General features: G+C 35.0%; 1 protein-coding gene across 2 annotated transcripts in view; it reads left to right on the top strand.

Annotated features, from left to right (window-relative positions):
* The window catches only part of LOC106713796 (zinc finger homeobox protein 4), a 206,764-nt gene that overhangs the window by 142,388 nt on the left and 47,192 nt on the right, over positions 1-17,184 (top strand). For both annotated transcript variants that reach the window (XM_045680277.1, XM_045680276.1), the window contains one exon: positions 1,035-3,867. In XM_045680277.1, the coding sequence (XP_045536233.1) occupies positions 1,035-3,867 (2,833 nt within the window). The remainder of the gene's footprint in view (positions 1-1,034; positions 3,868-17,184) is intronic.

Genomic DNA, 17,184 nt, shown 5'->3' with positions numbered 1-17,184 from the left:
GGATGGATGTTGGTTTGAAAGTATCTCCGGAACGGTTCAACGGATCTTGACAAAATTTGGCACAGATGTAGAAGATAGTCGGAAAGAACACATAGGCTACTTATTACGAGTTTTTTTTAACTCCGCGCGGACGGAGTCGCTGGCGACGGCTAGTTATAAATATATCAAAACAGATATTCTTTTTTTCCTGACAAATGTACTGTGTAATTAATAAAATACAAATAAAACGTGTCAATAAAGTGCTAACAATTCTAATAAATGACGTAGGACAAGAAATCACTTATTCAAAGACTAAATATTAACTTTGTCATGAATTCACACTCAATGTAGACTAATAAAAATCCACGCGGTTATATATGAGGACTCTTAATGTAATTCAATAATCATTTGATATTGATAATGTTTAAAACTTTTAATATTTATCTTTAAACGGTCGATATTTGTCAGCTTTGCCGTGTAAAGTCGATCGCAAGACAAGAATTGTACGGCGCATTGTTAGATAAGCGACTGCTATCTGTTTGCACAAAGCAACAGACCATCTATTGTTGGGCTTGTAGGGTCGGAGTATTATTACTTGCAACGGATTCAGTTATTATTCAAAGTTACCTGCAATCGCCGAGCGCCTTACCACCGCAAATAAATGAGCCCTTTACAAATACGTTGATACTTTGAGTCAACTTATTTTTTTTTTTTAAATTTATTTCTGACTTTGGTCTCAGTCTAGTTTTCTAGATAAATTAATTGTTGGAACTATATTTCGTTACTTATCCTACAAGAGCTCAAAAGTTTTCTTTACGTCCCGTACAACAGTTTATTTAATTTTTAAAATGCGCTCACCTATCTAATAAAAGTATTTTTATTTGTCTGTTTAATAATACTATTAATTAAACCGTAAACATAAAATACTTTGTGGACACTATTTTTATTACATTTTTCCGTTGTCTGTCGATAATAATTAAAATTATAAATGCGGTAAACAGCAATGCAACAGTTTTTTTTTTGACATACAAACTATAAAATTGTTTTATTTACAGGCTAACGCTGCAGCTGGACAAAAACGCGCTCGAACACGCATCACAGATGAACAATTAAAAATTTTGCGCGCGCATTTCGACATTAACAACTCTCCCAGCGATGAAGCGATTGCCAAAATGGCGCAACAATCGGGCTTAGCCACAAAAGTAATTAAGCACTGGTTCCGAAATACTTTATTTAAAGAACGTCAGCGAAACAAAGACTCCCCTTATAATTTCAACAACCCCCCTTCGACAACACTTAATCTGGAAGAATATGAGAAAACAGGCGAAGCAAAAGTTACACCTTTGGATTCATCAGCGAGCTCCGATGAAGGCAAGCCACCCCCAGAAAAAAAGGCAAAAACTGAAGACCCAACACCCATAAGTCATCAAGAGGTAAAATCGGAACCCAGTGATGAACCAACAATGGAAGAAAAATATAACTCTTACGATGACAGACATCAAGAGGACAAAAGCTTCATTTTTCCTCAGGTCCCGTCGCAAAGTCCGGCTCTAAATACTTCGGATCTTCAACAAAATATTTCTCGACCACAAACACCAACGCATCTGTCTTTGAATTCGTTAATTCAATCGCAGTTGGATTCGATACCAGCAACGAGCATACCTCAACCACCACATCCATCAATGTTGCCACCAAAAATAAATCCTAATTTCACGTCCCCAAACTCCGTGCCCCCGAACGTCCTACCTTTGACCCCAAATCGCAGCCTCAGTCCTGGCAGAGGACCGGCGGATTTCGGACTTTCCGGGGGCAACTCGAATGGATCCAACAGCTCGGGGTCTTCTGGCAAACGCGCCAACAGAACTAGATTTACAGATTATCAAATTAAAGTACTACAGGAGTTTTTTGAAAACAATGCCTATCCTAAAGACGATGATCTAGAATATCTTTCAAAACTACTAGGACTAAGTCCGAGAGTAATAGTGGTGTGGTTTCAAAACGCACGACAAAAGGCTCGAAAAGTATATGAAAATCAACCCGCTGCTGAGCCTCCTACAGGGGCTACTGATGATGCTAATAGATTTCAACGAACTCCTGGCTTAAATTATCAATGTAAAAAGTGTCAGCTTGTTTTTCAAAGATATTACGAATTAATTAGACATCAGAAAACACACTGTTTTAAAGAAGAAGATGCGAAGCGATCTGCTCAAGCGCAAGCAGCTGCAGCCCAAGTCGCTGCCACTTTGAGTAGCGAAGACTCAAATTCAAGCACTGTCGAACATCATATTCCTCACGTACCTGTTTCACCTGCACCACCTCGAACGCCAACCCCAGCAGCTCCCACCTACCCTGTTTCACCAGCGCCACAAGCCCCAATTACGCCTGTTACACCTTTAACTCATCACCCACGAACAGAAGAGAAAGATGGCAATTTTCAATGTGATAAATGCAATCTAGTCTTCCCACGATTTGACTTATGGAGAGAACATCAATTGGTTCATATAATGAACCCAAACTTATTTCCTACATATCCACCAGATTCCCCTTTTGGAATTTTACAACAACATGCCCAGTTGCAACAGTTGAATGCTACACTCGCAAATAATGATGAATCTCGTCACCCTTTAGTAGCAGCATTAAATCAACAAGTTGTAAAACGAAAATTTGATGAGTTTGAAGAAATAGATACAGGGGAACAGCCAAAGGATAAGCGATTAAGAACTACGATTTTACCAGAACAACTAGATTATTTATACCAAAAGTATCAAATAGAATCTAATCCATCGCGAAAAATGTTAGAAAACATTGCACGAGAAGTTGGGTTAAAAAAAAGAGTAGTTCAAGTTTGGTTCCAGAATACTCGTGCTCGGGAGAGAAAGGGACAATTTCGAGCTCATGCACAAGTTATAAATAAAAGATGTCCATTCTGTCCTGCATTATTCAAAGTTAAAAGTGCATTAGAAAGTCATTTGAGCACAAAACACGCTGATCAATGTGCCCGAGGAGAAATTAACGTGGACGCTTTACCAGACGAGGAATTAAGTACTGAATCAACTCCAAGTTTTGGCTCGCAACAAAGTGATAGACAGCAAAATTTTTCCCAAGCGGGGGCTCCCATGTTGCCCCCTATTTTCCCGCCTTTTCACTCAGACATGGAGAAATTTATCAAGCAGTACAGTGAAGAGTCAATGAAACGATACGTGAGTGAGTTACAAGCTCATGCTGTAGCTCAACAAAATGGTGCAACTAATGAATCTACGGAAAGACAACTAGTACACATAAAATCCGAAATCCCTTTAGATCTCAGCAAGCCTGTTGATTTGTCACGCCCTGGATCGGATGCAGACGAACGCTCGGATACTGCATCTGAGACTATGGAGTTTTACGAAGAAGATGAACCCACGTCGCCGTTACCGGGTCAGCAACATACTCCAAGGCCGCCCGGGAAGCGCTTCCGTACTCAAATGTCGTCAGTGCAAGTAAAAATTATGAAGTCTCTATTTAATGACTACAAAACACCAACGATGGCAGAGTGCGAAGCTTTGGGACGGGAAATCGGTCTGCCTAAGCGTGTAGTGCAAGTATGGTTCCAAAATGCACGCGCGAAAGAAAAGAAGGCGCGTTTAGCGGCAGGCTTGTCTGAGGTGTCAGACGCGCCCCCACCGGACGAGTGTCAGGTGTGTGACTTCAAGTACAGCCACAAGTACTCCGTGCAAGACCATGTGTTCACGCCGAACCACATAGCAGCAGTCCGCGCACGCCTCGAGAGCGGCGTTAGCAGCGGAGACGATAAGACTCTGGCCCTCATGCAGATGGCGGCTCGTCTGGAGAGCAGCCTCGGCAGCGAACTACACAACGCGTTCCTGAGGCCCCAGCTCGCTGGCAACGGTGAGTGCACCACTTGACCGCGATCCGTATCGTCCGGTGCTTACGGGCATTGAGCGATCTCGGACATATTTTTGTAGAACTTAGAACGGCGAGCTTCGCTCAACTGAATATTGTTTATTTGAATATTTATCTATTTGATTATATTATAGTGAATATCTGAGCGAAGCTGACTACGTGCCGTGACGGTCGTTTGTCTTTTTCCTACTAGTGAGTCCTTTTATAAATAGGGTTTAGGAGTAAAGTGAAAAACTTTGTGATAATTATGCAATGTTGGCAATCTGGCAATGGAACTATATTCCAATAAATAACATATTAATTTTACATTTAAAAACGGTATTAGTAAAGAAAGAAAGTATATGTTGTTCAGTAAGGTGTTGAAATGGCGAGGTGCGGCGCTGACGCGGCTGTGAAAACACAGGGCGCAGGGCACGGGGCAGCCGCAAGAGGCGGGCGGCTGTGGGCGTCCGCGCCGAACCGCCGCTATTCAAATGTAAACGGAACATAACAATGGTAGGAGTTAGGACGCGTGAAGGACGTCGTATATCTAATGAGATCGATCTGCCGCACATGCATTTCGCTCCACATGAATAATCAATTATTTAAATGACGCAATATAAAACTTTCTCGGCAACTACATTAATATCGATTCAATCTTTTATTTACATTGCCTCCCTTTTCTTGTATCCACCGATATCTGAATCGCTGAAAGCCAACACTGCATATTTACACACGAGAAGCTTTATAAGCATTATACTAGAAATCTGTTGCATAATATTATTCTTCCTAGTTGTTCATATTTAAAACTCCTATTAGGTTTTAGCGAGTTGTCGATTGTTGTAGGATTGTAATGAAAACCAAATTATATATTTTAGAGAATTTAAAACATTTTAGTTATTATGTAAAGTCATAGCGAAGCCTGAAGTCTTTATTATTATTTAAATAAGGTGCCTTGTAAGATCCGAGCGTTTTGTAAATTATTTCTCAGAGCTCCACTGTAAATAGTCGTTTGTTTAAGAGTATACTATTAGGTATTAAAGTTTAAACGCTGTAAAATTGTCTCAGATAGCTGTTAGTACGTGGATCACGATGTGTAGTATCTATATATAGGTAGATATAAATAAATATATTGTTTGTTTCGTAGAGGCATCTTAAGAACTTGTGATATAACCGTATCTAATTAGTGAACTACGCATATATTTTGCAAAAGTACAAAAATACTTACAGACATAACATTTGTAAAAGTTTGTAATGTTTTACATAATAATGAAGACGTGGGATTCGTGTGGGGTCGCCGGCTGCAGTTTTTTTTTTATATTCACCTAACGCATTTACATAAGAGTGGTTCAGAATCGGGGAGTTAGACGATATGCAAATATTTACTTGAATTTTAAATGTTAGGAAGTACGCTCGTGTGTCGTCTTGTGTGCGGCGCGCGTAACGCGAGGCACCACTAGCCACGCGCCGCGGGTGTCGCTATTCTCCGCATCTATTTATTATGTGAAAACTCTCGCCTCCCGTCTTGGCTCACGCATTCAGATCCGTCCGTATCGATCTTTGACATGCAAATATTACAGTTTATTGCGCCGAGAGTATAATGCAATTTTATTTACTAGATCGTTAAATACATAGAATGGACCGAGCCTATTTGCATATCGCTTTCTTGTTATTTTTTCTTTTGCATTTTTGTTATGTTTGTATTTATTTTTGTTCTTTGGTTTATTTTTTTTATTATGTTTATTTTTTTTGTCGTTCAAACGGAGTGTATGTCGCGAGGCAGATGTCCTTGATTTTATAATTGCCTCCATTACGACTTCCAATAACTTTATTTTCATTTGTATAATTTAATTGTAATGTAATTATATGCGATCTGCATTTACTGTTGCACGTCATTATTGTGGATAGTGAAATGGAACTAAAGCCCAGTGCCAGCCAGTGAAAAATGTCTTTGGTTTCGTCTGCAGTGACGGCAACGTCACTTAGCTAGATAAAAGATTAAAGTCTTGTAACTGAATAGTATTATTATAGTTATTATCTGCAGTTATTATATTTGCCGAATTCGTTGAAATAAATGCAATATTTATATTATTGATTTTTGTTTTTTTATTGTTTTTATTCCTTGGTTCCTTTATCCTAAGTTTTTATATATCTTTTTATATGTATTAAAGTTTTGTAAATGTTTTTTTTATTTTATTTTTGTATGTATTGTTCATTCGCCTGCTGAGATTCTACGATATTTAAATATTAAAGGCAGGTTTGAAAAAAACAATGCAGTTGAAGGTTTGGGGCAGAAATATTTCTTCATCATTATAAGATTAAATAATACCTGAGAGGGTGTGAAACAAAGAGTCATTGTTTTTTTTTCTGTCAGCCAGTACGAAACATTGTTCAATAACAATACGTAAAACAAATGGTACAAGTTCACCCATTAAACTCTTCGTGGGAGGTGTTATCTTCGTGCAGTTCGAGAGATGCAAACCAACAAAGCGATAACAGATTCCTAGTTGACAGTTTTTATACAAAAGAGAAAACTTTTTTAAGACAAAAGACGATCGTGACGGCACGTTGACATTTCAGAGATTTAAAACCGCATGTCCTTCGACTATGTACAAAACCTCAATTTGAGCATTAAACTAACATACTACACACATAAATATATCAAATTGATAGGTGTTAATAGGTCAGTTACTAATATTCATGCAATAACTTTTTTTTTGTTTACTTAGTAATATTTATTTTAGACAGAAATAAGTCAACGTTACCTACAATTAAATTTATTAAAAGTAGCTGAACCAATATCTGATTGAATGAATATTAAAACATATGCATATAGGTTTATATTATATATAAACAAATGTTATAATTTCGGCACTACCAAAGACTGTATTCATACATTAAATGCTAGATGTTTCTCAGCTTTTAATTCAAAGACAATTTGTTTTTTTTTTTTTTAAACAAGAAACAAATAATCAATAATTGATCAACTTAACTATCTTAAATTGTGAGCAACGTAGCGCCTCCTGTTAAATCTTTCCTTGAAACACGAACAAAACGTACATTTTTTCAACGCCCCCACTCGGAATCGAGAGCTCAATTACAAAAAATATTAAATTACCAACTCACAAAGAATGAGGCTAATATTGAAAAAAAAAATCTCCCGTTACCGTACCAACTAATTATTTCATTGTATAACACAATAATGTGCGACGTGCTTGGCAGAAAACAACTCTTTTTGTGCAGACATGACAATGGATTTTTTTAGGCGAATCTAAGCGATATCATGTCGGTAGGTAGGCATATAAATGAAGTAAGGACAATAAAGAAATGAAAACTGCACTCAATTACAAAAAGAACCCGACGTATAATTGAACTCAAGCAGTAGTTTGATATTGCCCGCACTTTTTTATACTATTAGTACATTATATTTTACAAAAATAAGCAGTTTTGCGATTTGATGATGATGGGTAAAGATAAACACACCTATGTTTGCCAATAATCTCAAACCTGCAAACCTTACCGCTGGGGGTAAGTAAGAAAATACAATGAAGGATACTAAGCTAAGACTTAAGTAAAAAAATCCTTTCTGTTTTATGTTTCAACTTTTGTTTCAAGCTTAAGGTCTGTTTTAAGCGTATCTTCTCTTATTTAAATGCTAGGAGGCCCTGATAATATTATATCCGATTTATGGCCTTATAAAATACTCTTTCTTACACATTCGTAATCGATTGAATAATGATAGATTTAGATTTTATCTCCCAGTTAACGAAAATAGCCGATAGCTAGTTTCCGCGTGATGTCGTTTTTTTTCAAACTTTTAGTACTATTAAATTCTATATAATTCATTTGAAAAAAGTATTTTTTTCTTCAACGATAGTCGAATTATTTTAAGATAAACATTTCAAATACAGTAAAAAATACAAGATTATTTTATTTTTTTGGAAAAATAGTTGAAAAAATTGGAATCAAATGATGAAATTAAAAAATGAAAAAAGAGACCAAATGTAAGAGTGTCACATGTCTTGAAATGTAAAAACTCCGAATATGATACGATACGATACAATCCGATGAGCGGACCGCAGTTTGCAGCCGTCACTAAAACTGTTAATTGTACGCCTCTATCCCGCTAACTTGAAGCTATCGGGTACCAAATGCCTGAAGCAATTCGCGCTTAGGCAGTATTAGTATGCAGGTAAAGGCTTTCGCTAACTTAATTTTTAAATTATTTTCCTTTTAAAACAAAAGAATGAGAAAATTCAAGACATTAAAATAATAAAACTCGAGATCTTGTTTATTCGAACAATTTATTTATTTTCGGATCAGCTGTTGACTAGAATTGACTATAAATTATTGTCCGAATTGTCAAGCAACGGTAAATCGAGTCATTGAAGTCAACGTCGTAATTATTTTAAATAGTCTACATATATCTATCAAACAATTAATAACGGTCGTAAAATTTCCATCTAATCGTGAAAAAAAAAAATGTTAAAATGTTTGTTTTGCATAATTAAGTGATTTAATAAAAAATGTCATGCGATAAATGTTGTTACCAAAGATTTTTAGCCTCTTTATGGTTCAGTTCGCACATATACCATAAATAACGTCAATTCTTGTAGTTTCATAATCCTACAAATGAAATTATTCCATTATCAAATGTAATCTTAAAAGGAACGCACCGGGAATACAACTAACCTATACTACAATTTCAAGACCTAAGGATATCCAATCGCATAAAACATCAGATGAATTGTTATGACGATTAAATCGTTACAATATTTTAGGAATTACCCGAGTGAAATTCATAACTTTAATCAACTTCCTATATGAGTCTAATTTTAACGGTACATCACATTATCTGAAGTCAAAGGTCAAAATTATAACTATATATTTAAAAGCAACGCTTTAAATATTGTTTATTGACGATATCGATAGTTTCCCTGATTTTTTGCAAACATTTTCAATAACAGAAATTTTTCTAACCTCGTATTTAATTCAATAAGCTACACTAGAATGCAAGTACCTACGTAAGTTTTTTGTTAATAAATTGTATCTTTTACCAGATAAAAATGTACAAGTTTTAAAGTGTCAATTTAATATTTTTAAGCGATAATTTCCTGGAATTAAGTAATTAAATATACGAAACCGATTTAATGCGAAAATATCAAAATAAACCCTTTAATATTTTACTGATTATAATATTTAGTCGTTGTTTCAATTAAAGTAAAACTAAAATATTAAATAACCCAATAATTGTAGAAATATAATTACTGTGCAATGTTTTCTTACTAATATTATTAAACGCGAATGTTTAAAGGAGGAATGGATGTTTGTTTGAAGGTATCTCTAGAACGGCTCAACGGATCTTGATGGAATTTGGCACGGTTGTAGAACACAGTCTGGAAGAACTCATATGCTACTCAAAGTTTTTTGTGAAAGTAAAGTGTTAAAGTTCGCGGGCGACAGCTAGTTATCTATATTCTAATTTTTTTAACGTGTGTACTTAAATGCACATAAACTATTAAAGCTAAGGGAAAATTTTCCGGCATTTACAATTCAAACTATATTGAAGTCTTCAGTGTTATTTGAATTTCGAATCAATAATATTCGTTACCATTAACCTCGACACTTTCATATTTATCTACTGCAATATTCATCCAAAATGACCATATTTAAATGATTTTGTCAACTTCTATGGTGAAAATATTTGGATAATCACAAAATCCTTTACTACATTTTCGCTTTTGGTTTTGGTTGAATGACTTAGGTATTCCTAGACTGATGTTATTAAAAATCTGCTCGTGACACCTGGTTTACTTTTATATTAAAGAAAACACTGCCTATACTAAGCATATTCTTCTTTATTAATTCTCCTATGATTAGTTATGGTACATGGTACAATCATGTAAATTAAATACGTAAAATGTGACATAAATTATCCATCGAACGATCGATAAGTTTGTAATACAACTCGAATGGTTTACGAAAATATTTAGCAATAGATTGCAAGTGAATCGAGCTGCAAATTTTGCTAAATTGTAATAAAGCGGGAGAGGCTGGACGAGGCCGGGGGCGGCCGGGGAAGGGGGCGAACCTCGCCGAAGTCACGTTGGAGCGTCCCAAGCCATTACGCGCTCCAAACCGTATCGACAAATAACCGCCAATTATTGGATCGCTCTACAATCTTTTTACAATTTCTTCACTGGCCGTTATTATATTTCTATTAAGCCTTTTTTGTAATCAAACTACTAATGATTCGATTCCATTTCCTAGGCGGACGTGCCGTCTCCGCGATGTTAATGACACAATGTAATTAGATCCGGATGGTTCGGGGGCGTTGACTCGTCATCGCACGGTCTCATCCGCGCCCAGCTAATGCCCAAGTGTCAATTTTACTAAAAATATGGTAATTTACAACGGCCGCCGCGCCGTAGCGACGGTGCCAGGCAGAAGCGGCTGCCGTATTACTGACTTGCGGTCGCGATCCGACGTCGAGCTAGCTGCGGCACCGGAACGGAAATAACGCCTCGTTTGACATTACTGATCATAGTATATTTATTTACGTATTAGTTCACGCATCAATATAACCAGAATAATATCTTTAGAATACATACTCATAGTTGACGCAGTACTTGTTTAAGGTAATAATCACAAATCCCTTACCTGCGTTAAGTTCAAATCTGACAAATTAAACTCTCAATCGTACTTGGAGAAGATAATAACTACGTCCATCATCTTAGGTAAAACCTAGGTGTTTAAAAGTAGGTATATAGAACTACAAATTTTCCGTTAATTGAAATAAAAATCAATAAAATCAAGCAAATTAGTCATTAAAATGATTAACCGCAGTACTTTAGCGCCGATACGAGTCCAGCGCGCGTGATGGCTGCGCTGTGGACAATTACAAGTTCAATCACCGGCGTCAATACGCGAACGGCCGGCGAAAAAACGACCGCGGTGTGCACAGTCATGTTTCAATTTGTTGAATTGATTTGTGGCGCGTACAGCAGCATCGGGCTTCGTTAGCGCGACGCTCTAATCGAGTTGACGCCGCGATATCTCTGTTTGCTACACCCCATTCGCAATGATCATTCCGTTTACTTAATTTGACAGCTGCGAAATTGTTGTTTTGTAAACAGTCGTTGAAACTTTATATGTCTTTAATTAAAAGATTTAAAATCTTTTAACCGAACTAGCATAGATAAAAATGTTGCTACACATCTAGCTTACTAGTCGTTCTGAAATATTAATCCCCGTTTAAAACATTTTGTTACCTCTGTTTTGTCAACGATATTGAGAGGTATGACGATATGTTTTATACAGGGATTTAGGTCTCAGAAACCAACGATAGGACACCTCCACTAATGTCTAATTTTATTTATCTTTGAATATGTAAAAGCATATCATATTCTTTACTGAATGTTATCTTCTAGATCATTATCCTAAATATGCTAAAACTTAGACCAAGCAAATTGATTACCGATATGAAAATACAACATACAAAGACAAAACCGGTTAGACTATAAACTCTACTTTTGTAGTGTATCAACCCACAAGAAACTAGGAGTGCGGGTTTCATTATAATATTAAAGTCGTGATTATTATTTTAATCGTTTCGCTAACAAAGGCGAGCGGCTGAGATTAGCGGTAATTATATCCTCGCGGGCCGGACTCGTGACACCAGGGCCGCAATGCTAGGCCCCGCGCCCCGAGCGGATCGCGAGTACTGTCTAGTTAGCGTACACTATACTACAACCATTGCATCTAACGTACACTTTGGAAATTCATACCACTAACTCACAAAACTATCTTTATTATTTGAAAAATAGACATTTTGATTGAAAAGCACTTATTCTTTACCCATTATAAGTCTTGTTGACAGTCGTAAAACTCTCTTTTTAGCCGACTTCAAAAAGAAGGAGGTTATCAATTCGACTGAATTTTTTTTTTTTTTTTTTTTTATGTGTGTTACCGCGAATCTCCGCCCCTGGTGGTCCGATTTTGATAAAAATTATTTTAATCGAAAGGAAGTGCTTGCAGGTGGGTCCCATTTTTTTGTTTTTTTTTTAAATAACTAGAAGACTAGTAGATTTTGAATAAGCTTCAAAATTTGTTGCGAAAATTAGGGACATTTTTGCTTTCAGCGCTTACGTAGGCTAAACTATAAGACCTACATAAAAATGATGTATGGCGAATTGTAGCTCTTTAAATGTGCTAAATAAAAGTCCGCGATAGCATATATCTATCTTTTATAGTTTTCTCACAATAACCATTTTTTTTCTTTAGAAACATTAATTAAATTCATGCCCTATTTCCGACGCTATTATTCAAGTTCAATATTAACCCTTATGTAAATAAATATGTTCATTATCAAGAGAATTTAATGTAGATTATATTTGCCGTTGAAACTATATCATTTTGTCTAATAGTTTAGGAGATATCGTAAGAATAAAATTACGCGGAAACGAAAAATGCTACATCGCGTTACAATGAATAGCACAAATTTGCTTTCTGGGCTTACGTAGGTCAAACTATATGACCTACATTAAAATGATGTATGGAGTAATTATAGATCCTTAAATTTGCTAAATAAAAGGATAGGTGGCATATATCTATCATCTATGGATGTCTCACAAAAACCATGTTATTGTGAACAAACTTCGATTAAAATGCACACGAAAAACAGCGTCGTAAGCTTACGGCGCTATTATATTATATTCGATATGAATCCTTATCCAAATAAATATGTTTGATAGCTAGAGTATTAAATGCAGATTACATTAGCCTTTAAACTATGTAATTCTGATCAATAGTTTGGAAGATATTAAATGATTAAAAACTACGCGCATTCGAAAAATGCTACTGCGGCGCGCGGCTGGACAAAATTAAAGGCAAGCTACGATGTTTTAGTTCGTTAATTTTCAATTTGTAAACCGATTTTGATAATTAGTCCATTGTTTAAAGGAATAGTGGTTATCTGCTGCATTGTAAATTAGTTTTTGAATTGAAGTACACACATATCAATTAGGAAAGTCCTTTTCTTTATTTGTCTTATTTATGTCTTTATATGTATTAAGGAAATTTGTAATTGAACTTCAAATTCACTAAAAATTGTGAAATAAAACAAAAATTTTAAGAAAAAAAAATAGCCGACTTCAAAAATAAACAATCTCAAACAAAATGCACTCAAAAGTAACATAAAAAAACAATTTCAAACAAAATGCATTCAAAAGTACCATAAAAAACAATCTCAAACAAAATGCACTCAAAAGTAACATAAAAAAAAATAATTTCAAACAAAATGCATTCAAAAGTACCATAAAAAACAATCTCAAACAAAATGCACTAAAAAGAAACAAAATAATGACATGAAAACTTCTTTCTTTCTTTCTTTCTTTCTTCTCTCTTTCAAAAACCCTCTAAACTCTAAAGAAAGTTCTCTTCTTTCTTGTAACATGTCTATATTGTATAATTATTGTTATTTTGGAGTCGGTTTCGGCCTAAGTAGGGACATAAACGTAAGTATGTCTAATACATCTCAAATATAAAATGTCACCTATTTACTTCGGCCGACACCGACTGCGAAATAACAATAATTATACAATATAGACATGTTACAAGAAAGAAGAGAACTTTCTTTAGAGTTTAGAGGGTTTTTGAAAGAGAGAAGAAAGAAAGAAAGAAAGAAAGAAGTTTTCATGTCATTATTTTGTTTCTTTTTAGTGCATTTTGTTTGAGATTGTTTTTTATGGTACTTTTGAATGCATTTTGTTTGAAATTATTTTTTTTTATGTTACTTTTGAGTGCATTTTGTTTGAGATTGTTTTTTATGGTACTTTTGAATGCATTTTGTTTGAAATTGTTTTTTTATGTTACTTTTGAGTGCATTTTTCACGATTATTTTGTATATCTTATTGTGATTCTGATGCAATATACATATGCAGTTGTAGCTTTAATATAACAAAAGCAGACAACGCTTCCATCAATGGGATTCTAAGGATCTATTTGTCGCCTTACATTTGCCTGTTTGTAGGTGAAGACGATATAATTAATAAATATAACAAATGTTACTCAGTAATCTACATACAACTATTTACATTGTCACTATGAATGTATCCGTTATATAACATAATAAAATCCTTCTAAAATAAAAGTAATCCAAATTCCAAATTATATAAACAAAACAAATCCCCCATAATAAATGAAGGTAAAAAAACTATTTACCAATCGAACGCTACGACGTAGTAAGGAATTGTAAATCATTTTCTCAATGTACAGTGACCGCGAAAAAGGTTCTTTGGGCGACAATGCCGAATAAATTTTGTACAATTATAACACTATAGCAACACGTTCGAAAAGCTCGAGCTACCGTAATGTTTCTGCGATAGAGCTTCCGAATTCGTCGGTATTATCAAAGATATATCGGGAGTGATGTATGCCAACACGTTACTAAAGTAGTGGCGATGGTATTTTATAGATAACGCAAAGTTACTTACATAATAAACGTAAGCAGACCATAGTCGCCCTCAAATTTCACATAAAACAAAGTATACGTCGATGAGCTTCGGTACGCGTTTGCACCGACACGTCCATAACACTTTGATAGTCAGATTGTCTTGATTTGCAGCTGCAATATAATCGATTCCGTCTGTACTTTATATTCCTGGCATATTAAATGAGCTACAAAATCGATACAAATTACCTTAAGATTTGACTGTCAGATGTATTTATGACGGTAGCGAGCAAAATGTTATTGTCAGTTATTCATCGCGGAAAATTCCAAGCTCCTTGGCGTAAAACGTTTCGCCCCTTCCCCTGCCCCGTTCCCGTTGACCGTCGCTCGATTTCTAATTCCTAAGGAATATAAGCGCTCCGCTACGGTCAATATTGATCATACACTTGTTGCGTGATCCTCGCCGACACGGGACCGATCAAACATGACATCTCTTATCAATCCCTCCTAATATGATGCCTCTCATTGGGTAATTTTCCAAAACGTATGCAATTGAAAATACAACGAAGTGCTCGATCAACAAGTTAAGTAATGTTAATTCCTCACCTCGCTTCTGTCCAAACAAATTTATTATACAACATTATGATACAAGGTTATTACAAATTTTCATTTTCCAGACATTTATTTTGTGACAAAAGAACAATAGATATTGTTTGTTACGAGCTTTTAGTGGTGTGGTGCTATAATTTTTTTTTCTTAATATCTTAAGTTTTCTTTGTGTTTATTTAGTTACAATTTTGGTATAACAGACATCTCAAATCTTAAAGTAGATTCCGATGTAGTCAAATTCTAATAAAGGACTAATTGCAGGTTAGAACTAACAAAGCAAGAAAGAGATCTACACTTATCATAGTAAAGACTATCATGCATTTGATGTTAACTCATCATATCCAAATAAAGGCGATATTTACAAAATAAATCACAAACGTGAGAAAATCTCCGACAGAAAAAACTTAGTCCCTAATTATGAAACCAAATATTTTCATTTGGAACAAGTGCACATGCAAGAGTACACTAACGAGATTGTTATTAAAGCATGCGGGCCCTAATATGTTATACGTACCTTTACAATAAAAGCTGAAAGATCAAAACTTTAACTGGTTCACTTATTTTGTGTCTTATTTATTAAAGTCAAACATATTACTGACTAAATTAATGTTCTGCAATAGCATAGCTTAAGTTATTGAGTTTATTTCTTTACTAATCAAAATGCAACCTTAACATACTTAAATTAGTGATCAGAAAATGCAATACCTAAAATTTAATATCGGCAAAATGTGATTTTACTAATTGACATCAATTATAACAGTAAATCATAAATTCTCACTGTCATTCTAACATACGTCATTTAATCTTAATTCTTCAAAATCACTACAATGATTTCCTGCAAAAAGGACAAAAATCAGGGTTTTAAAGTTCAAAATTGTCTGGCAACTGTTAGATGTAGGAAGGGGCCCGCATATCCGCTATATCCTAATTGAGCCCATTGCGTCGCGCTAAATAGTCGAGATTGGGCCGGGAGCCAGATTGTTATCTGATTGAACGATTCCAGTACGACCGCTGTTAATGCAATAAGGAAGTCAACGTCTAGCCTTGTTCTTGCTGACAGGGGATGTTGAGACAAATAGAGACTATTACTAGACTACTACTAGATTCCAGATCTTTTTTGTAAATGCGTTTATGATGTCTTATTCTTATAGTAGTTTTTCTGATCAAAATTAAATTAAGTCCAATTTTATTAGATATAATCAAGTACAGCGCAGTCTAGCAAGCTCATGAGAAAGTCATAGAACACCGGATCCGAACCGGGATACCTCAAGGATTAAAAAAAACTAATATTATTAATTGACTTGTATAAATATATACGATAAATTTAATTTTAACAACTTTATTATTAATAATTTTTACTACGATACGAATCCTTTATGTCAACAAAGTTAACGAAATTAAAATTTTAAATACTAAATTAAGTGTTCACTCGAACTTACATTTTCTCTTTACAAAGTATCAAGAACATGGTCACTGACTGAGTAATTTAAATCAAGTACGTAAAGGTGTGAAACGAGTAGTAAATTCTAACAGACTCCTGCAAAAAACGATACCATTAAAAAGCATACTGTGGACGCAATATCGAACTCGATTTCAAGGGCTCTTCGCACAATACGCTGGCCTCATTATGAGGGCCCTTTGTCCTAAGAACCAGTTCCTTTATTTAATTCTTTTATTTGGCAAAAGCAACGGGACATACAATAAGTGTATCAAATCAAAATGCCCCTTCGCATCGGGTTTCTTTATTCATGACCTCTTCAAGCGTAGTCATCCTGAATGCCGGCTTAACTTTTAATTTTAATTAAACTGGATTGTCTTTTGTACTTATTATTATTGATTGCGCTACTTGTATCAATGATTTATTATTAACTTTATGATGTACTTCAGAAGATTAACACATTATACGTATAGTTGTAAACCTGTAAAATTTTCTCTCCGCATTAACTAGTCTATTACAAAATTGTGTTACAAACTTTCTCCTTTAATGATTTTACTTTCAATTTATTTTCAAGAATAATAAAAAAAAACTGTCGCTATTGATTGAGACGTTTATAAAGAAAGCGTTCGTTTTGTGACTTTTTCTCAGCTATTTAAAATATACCTTAAATGAGGTTCGTGGTAATGCATTTAGCGTTGTGTTCTCGCGAGTTCAATAAGCACCTATAAGGCGAATCTTCTAGTTAATTATCTAGTGTTCTTCACTTCGACCAACTGACTTCTCACGACTCGATTGCATGGAATCGTTACAAAGTACTGGCTGTTAT

This window comes from Papilio machaon, chromosome 12 (genome assembly GCF_912999745.1).
Source record: "Papilio machaon chromosome 12, ilPapMach1.1, whole genome shotgun sequence".
Lineage (NCBI taxonomy): Eukaryota > Metazoa > Arthropoda > Insecta > Lepidoptera > Papilionidae > Papilio > Papilio machaon.
Note: the sequence above shows the minus strand (reverse complement) of the source record. Positions and strands in the feature narration are given on the sequence as shown.